The sequence below is a fragment of the Bemisia tabaci genome, chromosome 3, assembly GCF_918797505.1.
Source record: "Bemisia tabaci chromosome 3, PGI_BMITA_v3".
Lineage (NCBI taxonomy): Eukaryota > Metazoa > Arthropoda > Insecta > Hemiptera > Aleyrodidae > Bemisia > Bemisia tabaci.
In genome coordinates this window covers 16,083,011-16,099,951 of record NC_092795.1, presented here as the reverse complement: position 1 = coordinate 16,099,951, position 16,941 = coordinate 16,083,011, and the positions used below count along the sequence as shown (strand labels likewise).

At 38.7% G+C, this 16,941-nt stretch overlaps 1 protein-coding gene across 3 annotated transcripts; it reads right to left on the bottom strand.

The window, feature by feature from the left end:
* Positions 1-1,418: 1,418 nt before the first annotated feature.
* On the bottom strand, positions 1,419-15,638 carry eEF1alpha2 (eukaryotic translation elongation factor 1 alpha 2). 3 transcript variants are annotated; one of them, XM_019061836.2, is made up of 9 exons: positions 15,511-15,638; positions 12,891-13,079; positions 11,876-12,055; positions 11,046-11,213; positions 9,207-9,486; positions 8,285-8,541; positions 7,642-7,762; positions 6,539-6,705; positions 1,419-2,150 (listed from the first exon to the last, which is right to left on the bottom strand). In XM_019061836.2, exons 2-9 carry the CDS (start codon positions 13,032-13,034, stop codon positions 2,079-2,081), a joined length of 1,389 nt encoding a protein of 462 aa, XP_018917381.1. In that variant the 5' UTR covers positions 13,035-13,079; positions 15,511-15,638; the 3' UTR covers positions 1,419-2,078. The 3 variants fall into 3 exon arrangements, with proteins under 3 accessions (XP_018917381.1, XP_018917382.1, XP_072154020.1); XM_019061837.2 differs by having other exon boundaries at positions 15,335-15,522; XM_072297919.1 differs by lacking the exon at positions 15,511-15,638 and adding an exon at positions 15,381-15,402.
* Between the last annotated feature and the right edge of the window lie 1,303 nt (positions 15,639-16,941).

Sequence of the window (16,941 nt, the reverse complement as noted above, 5' to 3'; positions counted from 1 at the left end):
CAGAAGAAAAAATTCAGGGGAGCTACTGAAAATGCCTCTTCTTTCGGACCTAGATAAGTCCCTCTGAATCTATCTGCATTAGTCAATCTAAGCAACCTCCTGCAGCAACCCTGCCGCTCGAGACTTGAAAGAGGTACTTAAAATAATACGTCACACATCCTCTGAGGTGTCGCATCGATTACCTCAAGATATAAGATTGAGTAACATAATTTCTACCCTATCTACCAAGCTATAAGAAAAGCTTTACTGGGGTCTGGTTCTCTGACTTCTGACAGAAGACCTTTTGACGAGCGCTCAAACTCTCAATCATATCCTGAGATTTGAGTCTCACCATTATTTCCATAATGTTCCCGTAATCACAAGCCACATGGATGGCATTTAGCAAATAGGAACCAGCGCGATTAGTGTTCTCAAAATTGTGCAACTTCTCATTTTCTTTTAGTAATACTTGATGTATGTATTGTGTTGAAACTCACATATATTTCCCTTTAGATTTAATAATTTTTTGGTGGGAAGCCGAAACTATTGGTATTCTAGGAGATTTCATAGATAATTATGAAAAAGCAGCGTTTCAACAGGGCAGTAATTGCGCTGGTTCCTTTAGGCAAAATGCGATCCACATCAGCTATTGCCATTTTTAATTGGGCGCTGACGTTTAAAGCGTGACAACGGTTGGGCGGATTTTTGTGCTTTAAATTTTTTGACAGAGTGAAACAAATACCATAAAATTTTCAGAGGAAACCACGCCGATGTTCTTTCGAACAAAATTAAACTGTCCAGTTTTGGTAATAGTTGATGTGGCTTGGTTCCTTTCAGTTTCACGTGGTCCATTTAATTGGAAATCTCTAAAATATCCAAAAATAACGTGTCAAGTTCTCCTTACTAAGAGGAAGAATTCGATGCGGAATGAGAAAACTGGTCCAGGAATCTCATCATTTCAGTTTCAACTTTTTTATTAATGAATAGTTGTTTCCCTCCTGTCTGAAGTTACAGTTTACAACATATCTTGAATAGGTAAATAGCATATGAACTCCATCTCCAAGTTAAAAAAATTATGATTGATGGAGGAATACAACTTCATACCTCTTCTTTACAGTTACAACTTAATTCAATTTTGTACGTTTTAATGAAATGATATAGTTTCCTTGTTCATTTAATTAGCATGAAAGTGAACAGATCGTTGAAAATGTTAGTAAAGTCACACAATGAACAAGCTTTGACCCTTATTAGCAACCCTAACCCTCATAGTAATCACGGTGGAAAAGTCAAAGCCAACATTCTGGGTGACAAATGGTTGGAGAGCGGATTTCTTCGTTAAGACGGCAATGAGGTTGAGTAGTTTGATTAAAATCTAGTGAATACTTGGGTTAAATCTGACTGGAGATTCTTGAAATGCGAAAATAAATGAAGTCTCCAAAGCAGTTAAGAAATGTTTTATTAAGATATTAAATGAAAAAGGGTCTCTTAAAGTAAGTAAACATACGTTTTGTTACGCCTTGGATTCTAGTTCAGCATACAACTAGTAAGAATATTTTTGATTCAATAGAAAAATTGAAGAGAAAACTAAATGTTTTAAGTTCACTGATCAAAGTGAAAAAAAAGGAAGAAAAAATTAGAAAAAAAAGCAAAAAACTAAATTTACAACTACTCAAGTCTTCAACATCATGACAAATATCACATTCAAGAATTCGAAACCCCGCTTCGAAGGTAAAGCTATGCTCACATCTAAGGATACAAAAAAAAATAGAAAACAAAAAAAAAGGAAAGAAAATGAGTGTCGTGGCTGACACGTAGAGGATGGGGGAGTAAATATTAAAAAAGTAAAATAAATAAAAATTATACATATATATTTAAAAAAAAAGAAACAATCAGTTGAATCAAGAATTGAGTCATGAAGAAACAAAATCAAAATATGATAACGCCACAGTTGATCGACACTTAAAGTTTAGTTTTTTCCTGCGGAACTCTTTACGATGGAAATAAGGTAATATCAAAGACATGGAGAAGACAAAGACGTGCGTTTCTTCAATAGACCCTACAGTATTCATAAGCGTATCTGATGTGACGGATACACCTAGTTATTTCTTCTTCTGCGCCTTTTCTGCAGCCTTTGTTACTTTACCAGCAGAAAGATCCTTGGCTTGTACGCTCTGCAACAAAAAAGTAAAACATCCATAAAATAATCAATTTAAAAAAAAATTCAACACAGTGTTAAAGATCCACTAAGGATCGGTTAATTAACACTTCAACTGGCCAACACAGATCAGCAAGCCGATTATGAACGATCGAATTCTGATCGATTTGAGGAGCTTCTGACAGATTTTAGGGCCTATCGATTTTCGATCGATTTCAAAAAAAAAAAAATGGCTTCCAAGTGGAAGCGCCGTTTTTTGGACAATAGATCCAATAAATAAGAAAAGAATCAAGAAAATGAAGAAAGAATTACAATGAAAAGTGTACAAAAGATGATTTGTAGTCCGTCAAATTAAATATTCGCGGTAATATTCAAAATATTTGAAAGCGCGCGCGATGAACGGTTGATTCGGAAAGGTTTGTTTATGTACTGCTTATCCCTGCATTCTCTCTTAGTCTCTTGGTGAATGAGTGTTTTCTTGTCAGTTATTTTACTTTTTGAAGATATTATCGAACTAATTAGATCATTACAATACTTCCATTATAAGGCAGTCAATTTGGATCACATTCTATCCTTTGGAGAAATGGTTAGCAAACCGGAAAGTGGTGTGTGTGACGGATCTACGAGGTGTTGGTTTGCTCTCTGAATACCGATCAAAGCTATTCAATGGTGATACACGAGGTCCTTTTTCACATTTAGTCATTAATATTTCATCCGTAATTTGTAGTGTAATCCCTCGTAAGTGCGTGCTCTAATTTTCGAAAACTAGTTCGTGCCGGATACTGAGTAATCATCATAGACATCGCCGCTCATGATAAACTTCTTCGGGCAGCTTCCAAATCATTTATCATCTGTGATTTCATTAGTAATTACATCTCTCATCCTCAGGTACCATGTGTCAAAGATTTTATAATATCACTTCTCCATTTAAGAAATTCACTTCCAAAATCCTCTGGTTGCGCATAACATCACAACCGTAATTCATCGGATCGTTGGTTGCGATTAGGTTAGCGTAGCTAACCAGTACTAGCGTATTGGTCCAACAGTGCAAAAACACATGTAGTATTAAAATACCATAAAACTATTTGAGAAGTAAGTTTTCCCATTCCTCACTGATTAAATGAATCGTAATTGATTTTTATCTTTGTCCGTAAGAATTTCCATGATGGGTCCGAGTGATGATTGACAATGAACCCATAGGTGAGCCTTATAGAGAAATATCTACATGAGTGCATGCCTAACCAGAGGTTTATTTATCTTGATATGCTGCCCCTTTATGGATTGATTTATCAAGCAATAATAACTGTGCAATCATGAGGGGGCTCTGAGAGTCCTGATAGTTACTAAAGTCCAGGATAATCAGCTTTTAACAAGCTCAACTAGTCCAATCTCACAGCAGCAAGCGGTCAGTTTATCATCAGTTGTTCTCAGTTATGTGTTCAACTCAAATGTTTTAAAACACTTGCTAGCCAGAGCAACAAGTCACCATGGACTTCACCAATTCTAAATAGCTGTGTCACTCAGAATTATGGCTTCCGCTTGTTCTATCGTACATTTTAAGGATTTGCGGAGACTATAACTTGATTGTAAACAGCCATTAATTCTACCAAGTTTCATCAACTCCCTTTTCATCACTTGAATCTACTAGAATGTCGCAAAGAGGAACAAAATTTTCTGTAAGTACCTATCTAGCTGTAGTTTTATACGTTTCATACAATTTTTATTTTGAACCTTGAACATCTCCATAACCATCCATGCACAGCGAACTCAATTTTCAAATGATACACCTCATTTTAACACTATTTGCTAGGTTTAACAATTCTGTCTTAAAGAGATCTCATATTTTAAATCCTAATATTGGTGTCAAAATAATTTTTACTCTTCCATTCAGTTTTTTGCTGCATGCAAATTTTTCTTTGTATGCCTGCACTTTCGTCCCAATTAAAATATCTAAGTTGGTGTTTCAGTCACAAATTTTCATGCGCCTTTTCCTGTTTCTTTGTGTAAAGTTCTTATTCTCTCAGATTCATTTCCCTAGATCCCGCAGTCTTGCTGGGTAGTATTTTTACATGTTAGAGCTGAGGCGGTTGAAATCAAGAACATGTTCCATCATATTTTTCCCCTCTTGAAAGCAAATTATGAAAAATCTCTGTGTTGCTTTCTACTCAACAGCCCATTGTTTCAGTAGAGCCAGCCTCAATGAAGGTAAAATCCTTCTCATAATATACTCTTTGGGGTTCTTCTTTCCCCTATAATATTTGTGCAAACTTCCTTCATAGTCTTGCGAAAAAATAAGTGGAAAATTAATTAATTCTTAAGTGTAAGTAGTTGAAATCAGAATTTAAAATTCTTTATTGGATAGTGAGGCCTAAGTTCAAATTGCTGTCATGGAGAAATCATGCTCTGCAATTTAAAATCATAAGAGTAGATAAGTAACGCATATCGCCTGAGGTGGAGAGCCCTTCGGAGGGTTAGAAGTCCTGGATATATTCATAGAATATTCCAGTTTTGCTGAGAAATAATATTCGTAGATTATTTTCTCTAGATACTTTCGTGCACATCTTCCAAGTGCTGATTCCAGCCAAGCTAACTTTGTATAAAAAATTTAAGTCCTCTCTGGTCAAAATCGGACCAGTAGAACCCAAGATATGGAATGTCTACTGTACACGGCCAAAGGCAGTCAATGAACTTTTATCTCCACGCGATACTTAGGGGGGGAAGGGAGGGTCGAGATTTGTGAAAGCCAAAAAAAATCCAATTTATTGCGATAGCTGAAGTTTCATAAATAAGTATACTTCCAATTTTAAGACGAATCTTTTTAAGGGAGGGGGGAGGGAATGAACCCACCCGCCCTCTTTTATGTTATCTTAGTTATCCGAGTTGATTGACTGGCAATGTACAATGGATATTGATTTTCAAAAAATTCTCATGGGCGCAGAACACTTCCCACTGACTTCTTCCGAGCGAGAAATTCATCATAAAGACATAACGAACAGAAGGAGCCTTAAAATTTGCGTAGGAAAAAAAAATAAAATAAAAATAAAAAAATAAAAAAAAATTAAAAAAAAAAATAAAATAAAAAAAAATCCGCGCGTAAATTTGCGCGGAAATTCTGCTGGAATACTTTTTTTGGCATGTTAAATGAGTTGCAATTGTCCCTTAATGTTTTCCTCAATATTCTTCTCTCCTCAATTCGTATTCGCTCCTCTATCTCTTCATTTACAACATCTTCGTAGTTCTCAATGACTAGCACGAGATTCGCCATCTTTGAAACTAAACCCAAATCGATGGAAAACTTGGTTTTTCACGAAATCGATGGAAATCCAAATCGATGGGTCCGGACCCATCGATTTGGATTTCCATCGATTTCGGGATTCTGATCGATTTAGGGCCGTATTTCTGCATTTTTGCATCGATTTGTGTCCTATCGATTTGACCGGCCCATAAGCGCAATGCTTTGCTAAATCGATAGCGTCCCCAAATCGATCAGAATTCCCGTCTGAATTCGATCGTTCGTAATCGGCCTGCAGGACTCAAAAGTATCTTAATGACAATACATTATTTTTGCTATCCTCCAAAAATTTTGGCCTAAAATTTGAAGAAGATATTAATTCATTGTCAGTAATGTACCAAGTTTCATAAGATCTTCATTTTCTGGTTACCTGATTTTGTTTAGGCTTTTCCCTGACACTATAATTTTTCAATTCTCTGACTTCTGATCAAACCTTTTTGCTGGATTTTTACTTTTTTTAATAGCTTTGATTTTGGCGAACCTCTACTTGCAAAATTTCTCAGCTTACTAGACCACTGATAATCCTGTATGTAATACTGAATTAAATGAGGATTTGAGAGATTAGAGATTAGTTACTGAGGGTAACAGACATTCCAGGAGAATAAAATACATTTCTTGAGGCATTATCCATTAAGACTTTCAAATCAAGATCATTCCCCATAGATCTGCTACTAAACGTTTTTCTTTTAATATCCACCGCAGATGTCGAATTAGATAAACCCAATATGATCCCATAAGCAATAAATTGCACTCATTCTTCAAAATCGTTCACAAGAACAAATGACATGTGAATCGCATTCAGCAAAAAGGAATCAGCATTATAACGATAACTGTGTTTTCAAAATCGTGTCAATAATTCCTTTTTTCTTTTAAAAATACTAAATACAAAATTTAAATTTATACAATTATTTCCTGTTAAAATTAACAATTTTTTGGTGGGATGCAAAACCTATTTGCTACTTTGGGAGATTTTTTTGATAATTACAAAGAAGTGACATTTAATCAACACTGTAATGATGCTGGTTCCCTTTTGCTAAATGCAATCCGTATGTGGATTGACTCGGTGCCGAAATATCTGGGATAAGTGGAAGAATTGCAAGACTGATAATTACCTTGATGACACCAACAGCGACAGTTTGCCTCATATCACGGACGGCGAAACGTCCAAGAGGAGGGTATTCTGAGAAAGATTCAACACACAGTGGCTTGGTGGGCACGAGGTTGATGATGGCTGCATCTCCAGACTTTATGCTCTTGGGTTCAGTTTCAGTGGTTTTACCTGTAACACAAACATGTCGATAATTTTCAACTAAGAAAGCTCAAAAACATACAAGATGCACATCCACAGAGGGGAAAATATCACATTCACATGTAAATGAGGATCTGGACAATTTAACTCAGGGATATGAGATGCTCCAGCACCACGATGTTCACCGTAAAGCAGGGAACTCAGATATGTAGGGGAGAGTGGCCCACATTTCAATCACTAGATTCTGCCAGAGGAGAACAGAAGAATTCAATATTTAAACAATGGGGCAAAAAAGTTGAATTCTGACAGCTCCTAACTGTTCAGAATTACGCTCATGACATCCGTCAACCTCGCATGGTAGAAATGAGAAGATTTCACAGCAAAGAAGGGGAATATTGACAATTTAATGTCTTTGTAAAACTATACGAGAAAAAGTTTTCAATTGTACTCTTGGCATGAATCGGGTCAGGAATTATGTCCTGCCAGAGATCAACAAGATTTTCCTGTAGCCTCACTAGATTAGAAAACTAATTCATCACTAAATTGTTTCCTTGCCCAGTAAGCTGAGGCATTGGATTGATATTCAAGCGATAATTACTTTCTGTTGAAAATGAAAAAATTCCTGACATGTAGATTAAAGTTCACAGTGCAGGGAAAATCAAGCAATCAAATTGCGATTCCACAAATGGAACAACCAACTAGTTACAGGTATGTTCGGTGGTTTTGTATTCTTGGCATGAATCTGGTCTGGTCACAGGTAACTCCAGCCAGAGATCAGCAAGATTTTCCTGTAGCCTTCCAAGATTAGAGAACTTATTCACAGTGAAATAGTTTTCTTGCCCAGTATGTAAAGGCGAATAATGTATTTGAGAATCAATGAGATAGGTTTGGACACAAATGGCATGGATAAAAATCGGGTCTGCCTGATGGTTGCAAAGAGCACAAGGAAAGTATGACATGACTTACCGGTACGACGGTCACACTTTTCTTTGATTTCAGCGAACTTGCAAGCAATGTGAGCTGTGTGACAATCTAAGACAGGAGTGTAACCATTGGAGATTTGACCAGGATGGTTCAATACAATAACCTGTAAGGAAGAAGAGGAAGAATAAAATTACTATTCACAGAATAGGATACAAGCTACCATAAAATTATGAGGATCTGTTTCAGAAGATAAATCACTGAATATGATTCTGTAAGCCCAATTCATACATAATGTGATACAGATGACTGAGCCGTGACTTGATTTCTGCGCTCCTCTGCCCGAGTTCAAGGCTTAACTTTGAAGTGGAGATACAGATCAGAAAATCTGAAAAATGGCAAGAGTAATTCTGGGATTACTTAGTATTTCAACTGATTAAACTCATTAAATCTCTGGACAAAGAATGCCGATCAAAAATTTGTTGGGCCGATGCACCTTCTGAGTAAAATAGAATAAGGAAATCTGGACAAATTCAATTTCTTCTACAGATGGACCAAACGTTTAGACTTCAGGAGTGAAAATTACATGTCTGTGGATTCTGTCTAGAAAAAAACAGCTCTCAAGATTCTCTATCTGCTCAAAGCATTTCATCTTGTTTATTAGCTTCAGATTGTTGAAGGTTGTTACCTGAGCAATGAAATCGGCGGTAGCTCTGGGTGGGTTGTTCTTGGAATCACCAGCTACATATCCTCTCCTAAGTTCTTTGACTGAAACGTTCTTTACGTTGAAACCAACGTTGTCTCCGGGCACGGCCTCAGGCAGAGCTTCGTGGTGCATTTCAACGGACTTAACTTCAGTGGTTAAGTTGACAGGGGCGAAAGTGACAACCATACCTGGTTTGATCACTCCAGTTTCAACACGACCAACGGGCACCGTTCCGATACCTGAAAGAAAAATTTGGATCAAACATTAAACTTCTTGCAATTTAAGTGATTGAGACAAATTAGTAATCAACCAATACATCAATAGCAATCTAGGAGAAAATCACTATTTTCAGCAATTAAAATGGGATTTCACTCAACATAAAACACAGAATCTTCATAAGACAGGGCGAGCTCTCTTCATATTTAGACTCCAACCCCATGAGCTATCCACCGCTCAATTAGTGCCAGTAGTTTAGTTAGGTACTAACTGCTTCATTGTAGCTTGTGCCCAGCACGTCAACAAATCTACGTTTCTTAAAATAAAGTTCAGAAAAACGCAGCTATTCAAATCCTTACTTCTCATTGTGCATTAGATCAATATTTTAAACTTCATCTGTTTTCGAAATCTTGAATCAAAGCCGATCTAAATCAACATGTTCGAAAATTTTAAGGGGTCAAGAAGTTTGTTCTTAAGAAATTTCTAGACTCAGTGGCATGATGTTCAATTTGGGACATCGATTACGCTAAACAAACTTCACAGCTGAAGAGCTTAACCTGCACCGAAAAGAAAATATTGAAAAAGTATGAGTGCGAATCTTTGAATTTAAGGAACAATACCACAGAATAAAAAATTTTGACTCCTTAGAGAATGAGTCGGAGAAAGTTAGTGAGGCAGCGATAGTTACCTCCAATTTTGTAGACATCCTGGAGTGGCAATCGGAGGGGCTTGTCTGTGGGTCTGCTGGGTGGCTGGATGGCATCTAAAGCTTCAATCAGGCATTTACCTTCAGCATTACCGTCCTTACGTTCGATTTGCCATCCCTTGAACCATGGCATCTTGCTGGATGGCTCCAACATGTTATCTCCGTGCCATCCGGAAATTGGCACGAAGGCTACGCTAGCTGGATTGTATCCGATCTTCTTGATGTAACTGCTGACTTCCTTCTTGATTTCATCAAATCGAGCCTGAAAGAGAGAAAATTCGAATGAACTTAATAAGTAAACTAGCCGTTCTGGGCGCGCTTCGCGCGCCTGTCACGCCTAGCCGGGGGCTACGCCCCCTGGACCCCCGGTCACTTGCTACGCGAGTGACATTCGGCTCGCCTCGCGAGCCGATTTTGTAGTAGTTGCAAATTTTTTATCACTATATTTTGAAGATTTCATAGAAAACATTATGAAATTCTCACTCCACAATTAACTTGTAGAATAATAATGGCAGGGCAAGAAATAGACTATATCTTAAAATGGACGGTTCCCACTTAGTAAAAACAGCCAACACCACGTGAAGGTGAGGAACCATCGTTAGCCACTTTTTTTTTTCTTTTTTTCTTTTTTTCTTTACTTTTCTGAAAAAAAATTTACTGAAATTTTAGTTGCGTCCCCTGAAAGGAAACACGGAGAAAAAAATTTGTGCATGGAACCCGAAGCTGAGATCGTATGGATCTCTCAAGCTTTCGGATCACGCATCCGAAAAGTTAAGGTCCATCTGCCGAAGTTCGGGTCAGACAATTGAAGTAGTTCGGTATATACCGAAGATTTCAGGTCACAATCTGAAGTACTCGGTGCATACCGAAGTGCTTCAGATTTCTGACTCAGAGATTTAGGAAAAAACACAGTAGAGAACCAAGGAAATCACAGTAGAACAGAGAAAAAAATACAGTCGAATAAATAAAGAAAACTATTATCGAAGAAATTCTAATTATTAGAAAGTAATTAGCTGGCGTAATCAATGCGTAGCTGCATAGGAGCATGAGCGAGATTTATCATCAACTGACCGCTGGTACCTAGGTACCTGGGTGGGCGAGCGACAAGACGTAAGCGGTGGCATATGGTTCGATTGACAGAGGAGTGGGGAACGGTCAGACGTAGGGGAAAGGTTCAGGCTGAACCGTTCAGCACAGCGCAGCGTCAGTCACCGGGTGGGGAAGAGAGTCCGGGAGGGGACACTTCCCCTCGAGTGAAATAGAAAAAGGCAGAATCCTTCGAAGTTTATATTAATGATTGCTTCATTTTGGTACACAGAAAAGGGAGGAGAGGCACAGATACAAAAGGGGGCGTAGGGAATTGACATCAGGAAAATGTGTCAGCAGTAGCCTGAATTTAGACAGCTTTGCTTCAAAATATCGAACGTCACTTGGGTGTATCGCAGGACAACTTAGGAGATATTCTGCATGAAAATAACTCATCTGATCCAATACAATTACCGCCGAAAAAGAGAATACTGAAAAACTCTTGGAACTATTTTCTGGGGATTTGTGTTAATATAAGGAGAAAATTAGAACTGCCATGATTGCTCCTGAACACTGCAGGCGAAAAAATGTTAGAGGAGACGTCAGATCAATTGGCAATTTTCTTCACTTTCAATTGATTTCACTACGGACCTACAGACAACTGCTACTTAATGCTACTTTAAAGTACGTAACTATTCACACTTGCGACTCGATATTGTCTTCTCTGTGGATAAGGTCAAATGAAAAAGTTCAGAAATGTTTACCAGATGTAGACAAGAAGGTATGATAACTTACCTCGCTGTAGGGTGGTTCGGTGGAGTCCATCTTGTTAACACCAACAATGAGTTGTTTCACACCAAGGGTGAAGGCCAAGAGAGCGTGTTCACGGGTCTGACCGTTCTTGGAGATACCAGCTTCAAACTCACCAGTACCAGCAGCTACGATCAAGACAGCACAATCAGCCTGAAAATAAAAGGTGTGAACTGAGTGACTATTGAACGCTTTCAAACATCGCAAGAGATTACAGTGCACAATGGTAATTGGACGAATGGTCTGAGTTTAACATTTTTTCAAACACACTAAAACCAATAAATTAAGAGTCGCATTTCTCTGGGTGCTCTGCTCAGATTTGGACTCCTTACCGCATGGGCCTCTTTCACAACAATGATGAAAGATTGAGGGATTTCACTCTTAATAGTAATAAAATTTTCCATTTGACATTCTGTCTTTTCTGAAGGTATGAAATAAAGACATCATAGATGAGAGGAGTTCTTCTTTAACCTCAGCTTGACTGAATGTGAATAGAAGCGGCGTGGGTCTAATAGGCAATACTGATGAAAATATCATAAATCCCCCAATAAATAGGAGGGAAAAATCAAATTTGGCGGACAGTTGTACGGGTCCAATGGAGTAGGGAGGGTGCTCATCTCACTCTCCATGTCATAGGAGTCTCAATCCGGAAGATACAACTCATCATCAGATAATGCAAAATTGAAATGCTTCATATGGAAAATCGGAACAATCACTATGATTTGCTTAGGAAGCAGTCCTGCGGGGATTGATTTCATATAAATGCAGATATTGAGGGGTACTTTTGGAGTGAGAACGGATAAAAAAGGGTATACCTGTGAGGTTCCTGTGATCATGTTCTTGATGAAATCTCTGTGACCTGGGGCATCAATGATGGTGACATAGTACTTGTCAGTCTCGAATTTCCACAAAGCAATATCGATGGTGATACCACGCTCACGTTCAGCCTTCAGTTTGTCCAATACCCAGGCGTACTTGAAGGAACCTTTACCCATCTGTAGACAGAACATTATTGTTAGAAATGTAACACAGTAAAACAAACTTAAATTGGCTTAACAATGCTTTACTATGACCTAAAAGTGGCAGGACCTTCGAATATCCTCCTACCAGCTCAATCAGGTCTTGACTAATAGTTCAGGAACAGTTAGTATACACAAGAGGAGTAACTGTAGACTCATTCTCTTTCTTGCATTTTGCTTCTCCTGAAGAGAATCTTTACCTCTTGCTAGGATAGTAGCCAGTGCTAAAACTAGGGAGAGAAGAGACAAAAATCCATTTCAAACAACAGCACCAGTCAACAATACTTAACAGGGTAAGGAATGAACCAACTGATGATTGATGCATTCAGGTTGATGTGACATATTACTTATGTTACGTTTTTTCCCACTTCTAACACCTAAGGTATATAATTCATGGATGTTGGATGCACAGATACTGACGTGTGATAATTTCTGACTTGACATTCTCGATGACTATTTAAGGTAGATAAATAGAGTCTTTTTTTTTAATTAATGGAAGAGTCAGACTTTAAATTAATGGTCTCTCAAGGGAGTGAATAAACTATCTTCGCGACATGGAGTAAAACAGAGAGCTGAAAATAGCAGAAGATTTGGCAAATCATCATACTGCTCTTCAGTTTTGTTAACTACTGATGAATCAGGACAAAAGAAACTGGGGTAATCCCGCAAGAAAACACTTGCACTGGTATCTCTGATACTGCAGTAACTTGAGACTGTTAACTCTGCTAAATTTGTAAGTGAACCACTTGAGTCTTAAAAAGGGACATTCTGGAGCAGAATATGATACAATAAAGGAATTAAAGATACTTACTTCCTGGGCTTCCTTCTCGAATTTTTCGATGGTACGCTTGTCGATACCACCACATTTGTAGATAAGATGTCCAGTTGTGGTAGATTTACCAGAATCTACGTGACCGATGACGACAATGTTAATATGGACCTTTTCCTTTCCCATCTTGACGAATTGGCGTGACGCTTCTCAACAAAAACAACAAGAAATCTGCAAAAAGAAACATGAAGAGTTAGGGCTATAAAACAAAACATTAGAAAAATTCAATGGCATACAGCAAGATATGGCCTGTAAAATAAAGACTAAATCCACGCATACCAGTCACTCCAGAGAATGAATGAAGAAGCAATAATGCACATGGGCAATATGAAGTTAAGCAATGCATTTGCTGATTCTGTATCAGACAGGCTGCAATCAAGTGATGGTCGGGTAGGAGGATGATCTCAGAAGATAGACAGTTAAAAGGACCTGCAGGAATTGATCTTGCTCACAACTACATACATCTGCTCAGGTCTGAGTACAGGAATGCCTCAAGGCATACTTAGGTTGCGCATCTGATATTTCCTGATGCCTTCATTAAAGATGGGACCAGAATGTGAGCATGGTGCTAGAAAGTGAACGCTTTCTTAAAGAGGCAACTTCCTTGAGATAGAGGGAAAGAAAAAATGAATTCATCAGAAGGAGGCTATCCACAAATAACTTTACACAAATAAAAAGTGATCGGCAGTTTGTAGCTATCTTAAATACGTCTTGGACCTCATCTCTGGCTCAGGTGAAGCTCTCCAATCGCAACCATAACTGAAGAACATGAATGGATTCTAATCAAATTGAAATTAGTCAGAAATAATTGGTACTTGGGAAATCGTTGCGTTTATTTTACTTTCAGCTAAATCAGGTCAATTAAGTAAGCCAATTTTGGGTTTATCGGTTGAGTGCAAAACCTGAAAATGTGAGAACCTTAAAATGGGAGGAAGTGTAATGATGAGGACTGAGATGATGCATTAATATGAATCAGAATGAAATGTGAGAATATGAGTCAAAATATTGAATAGGCTTTGGTTGAGAGGTTTAAATTTGAAAAGTGTGAATAATTCATTGGAACTAAAAAACCTATTGAAAAGGGCGCAGATTCCCTACTCTGGAATTGAGAGAAGAACTGCAATTCCTAAATACCTCTTTAGACTTAACCAGGGCCTAATCGGCACATGGACAAGATGAAAAACCACACCCTCCGAGCCTAGACAAAGATGTAGCACATGGTGAAGCCAAGCAATGAAACGCTCCCTCTTGATAAATTGTTCATGGACTTGATGCCATAAAATTAACTCAGGTGATTGGTAACTGCATTGGTTGGACACTGGGGTTAAAAGTGTGCCATGTGAAACTTTTGAGGACTGGGGGCATCCTTTCCTCATTCGCACATGAGGAAAGAACAGACTCAGAGTTTCAAGAAAATTTTGCACTGTAGAAGATGGATCTTGGCATGTGCTGGTTCTGTCTGAGTGACAGGAATCCAACAATACAGAGCCTACTGGTCTTCAAGAAGAGCACGCAGCACTCAGAAAGGCTCATCCACAAAAGATTCAGAAAACTGACTTTTTTTCCACCCTCTCCATGAATGGCCTAATGCATTGATGATTGGTCATCAATGGACAAAGATGAGTAATTACATGATTACATGACCTCATGGCTGCAAGATCTAAATTTTCTCAGGATTGATTAGTGTGGTGAAGACAAAGAAAAAGACAAGAGAGGCTGAGGCTGAGTTATCACTCTAAAGGAAGGAGAAGCACCGAGAAAGATAAAGATTGGAGGTCTACAATGCTACATCTTAGGAAAAATTCAGGTTAATGGGTGGCAGCCTGTGAGGGCGACTATGTGGCAGGCCGGTTGTCTGCTGGAACCGGGGACTTGAAAACCACGTTGGGCCTTGTACAAGAAATAGGATTGCAGGCGCGAAAGATTTTCGATACATGAGACGGGTTTGATTTTGAAAATTAAGGGAAATCTACGAACTTGGCTCTGGGGAGTTGGAGGACAAGGGCACCGTCTGCCGGTTCAGACGCCTACAATCGATCGCGGATGCCTCGAGAGGTCATGCGTCCAACACAAAAGAAGATCGCTTCACGACCGGGAAATGAAATTCTCGTGATTCTTGAGTTACGAAAAATAGGTGTGGGAAGAGTAATGTGTGCGGAATCGAGTATTAGAATGCTCAGAAGAGGAATAAGACGGTTGTAACTGCCGGACTACCACATATGGACAACATGGCGACATCGTGGAAACGTGGCGCCGCAAGGCGGCGCGACAAACTCGAAAATGTGAGAAAAAAAGGACGAAATTACAAGCACCAAGAGTACCGAAATCGACAACGAACGGAAAATCAAAGAAAACTGGGGGCCGAGGTTACACAATTTACACAAATTCCGACGACCGGTATGGTGAGCGAAGGTATGGAGACTTACCACCTGAGTCAGGCACTAAGAATTCGCAAAAGTAAGTCGAACAAACCGAAATTATAAGATTCGTGGATAGAACAGAAGCTTCAGGAATAATATGGACACAAATTTAAGAGAATCACTTAAAAATTCACCGGGATGGAAACGGATAAAATTCACAGAGCAGGAGAACGTATTCTTACCTTCAGCACCAACTTGCGAAAGAGAGCGAACGAGGTGTAGCACTTGCGCTGTGAACGGCACGTGACGGAACTAATCGAATACCTACTCCAGGAGGGCGCCTGGAACCGATCTTTTCTTCCTGAAAATAGCCATAAAATACTTCTAAGAAGTAAAACGGGAATAAAATAAATTTTAACATATAATTTTAAATGACAATATCAAAGTTTTGGCTTATTCTTGGCCTCTACTAATTGTAAATATATTAATCAAAATTTCGAATCCTGGGGAGGCAGCTCACAGTAAGTAACGGAAACTGAGGGTGAGCTCACCAAAAGAGACAGCCGCAGTCTATGCAAAATGCATTGCACTTGATTGCACTTGTTTTTTCGATTCCTTGCAATTTTTACGTGCACGGTGATTCCAACTCATCTTGATGATATCACTTAGCCGGAAAGAAGAAGGGGGAAAAACACAGCTTACATCTAAATTAATAGTGGAATTTGGTACTTCCACATAGGCAATAATTGTGTCGATACCTAGAGTACTGAGCGCTTTTATTAATTGTGTGCTATGGTTGTGCAGGATGCGCTATCACCGGCTTCTTCCGGGATATCAAATTTCATTCGCCTTCTTTCTAAAAATGCACCAAATATGTATATGCGGCTGAACCTATCATGCATATCTAATTTTTCACAAAATGGAATGTGGTACCACCAGAGACGAGATTATTTTTGCTTTTAATGATGGTGGTAATCTGCAGAAAGAAAATTGAAAGCTGTCCGACGAACTGCGGTTTTTTTTAAATTTTGGCGGGTAATTTTGCGCTAAACTCGAATGACCGGAAATGGTCCGAACAAGGTGGGAGGGGGATGGATGCCTTCATTCTGAAACCGGAAGGATGCCGAAGATTTAAGTATATATCAAACTGAATGATGGATGTTTAGTATTATGTATTTCTTTTTTTTTAAAACAAAAACAAAAATAGAGATATCCGTGGAAATGTTCACTTTAGGAATTCCTTTGAGGCCATTTTTATAGGAAAAATTTAGCAATTTATGAAGGGAGAGGTCTCGATAAGGACTGGTTTGGGCTTCCCACCAGATTTGCCTCAACCCTGCGAGTTTTTGCTCATTGAAAGTCAAACTTTAACGGAAAGTATAGTGAAATTTGGTCATTTCTGATCTCTTTCCGGGTCTAAGTAGTACTTACTGGTAAAGACATGGGTATGGGGAAGGTTAGGGATTTTAGCGAAAAATGCGGGTTTGCGGTGGAATGCCGAAAATTCAACATTCTCCGCCACAGTCGGTCCTCACCCACATTACAGCCAGTATTGGACCCAACAAGAGACCGGAAATGGCCAAATCAGAGCACACACCGTTAAATACAGGCCAGTATTATCAGACCCGAGAAGGAACGACCGGGAATGACCAAATATGCATTCCGAAAAATAG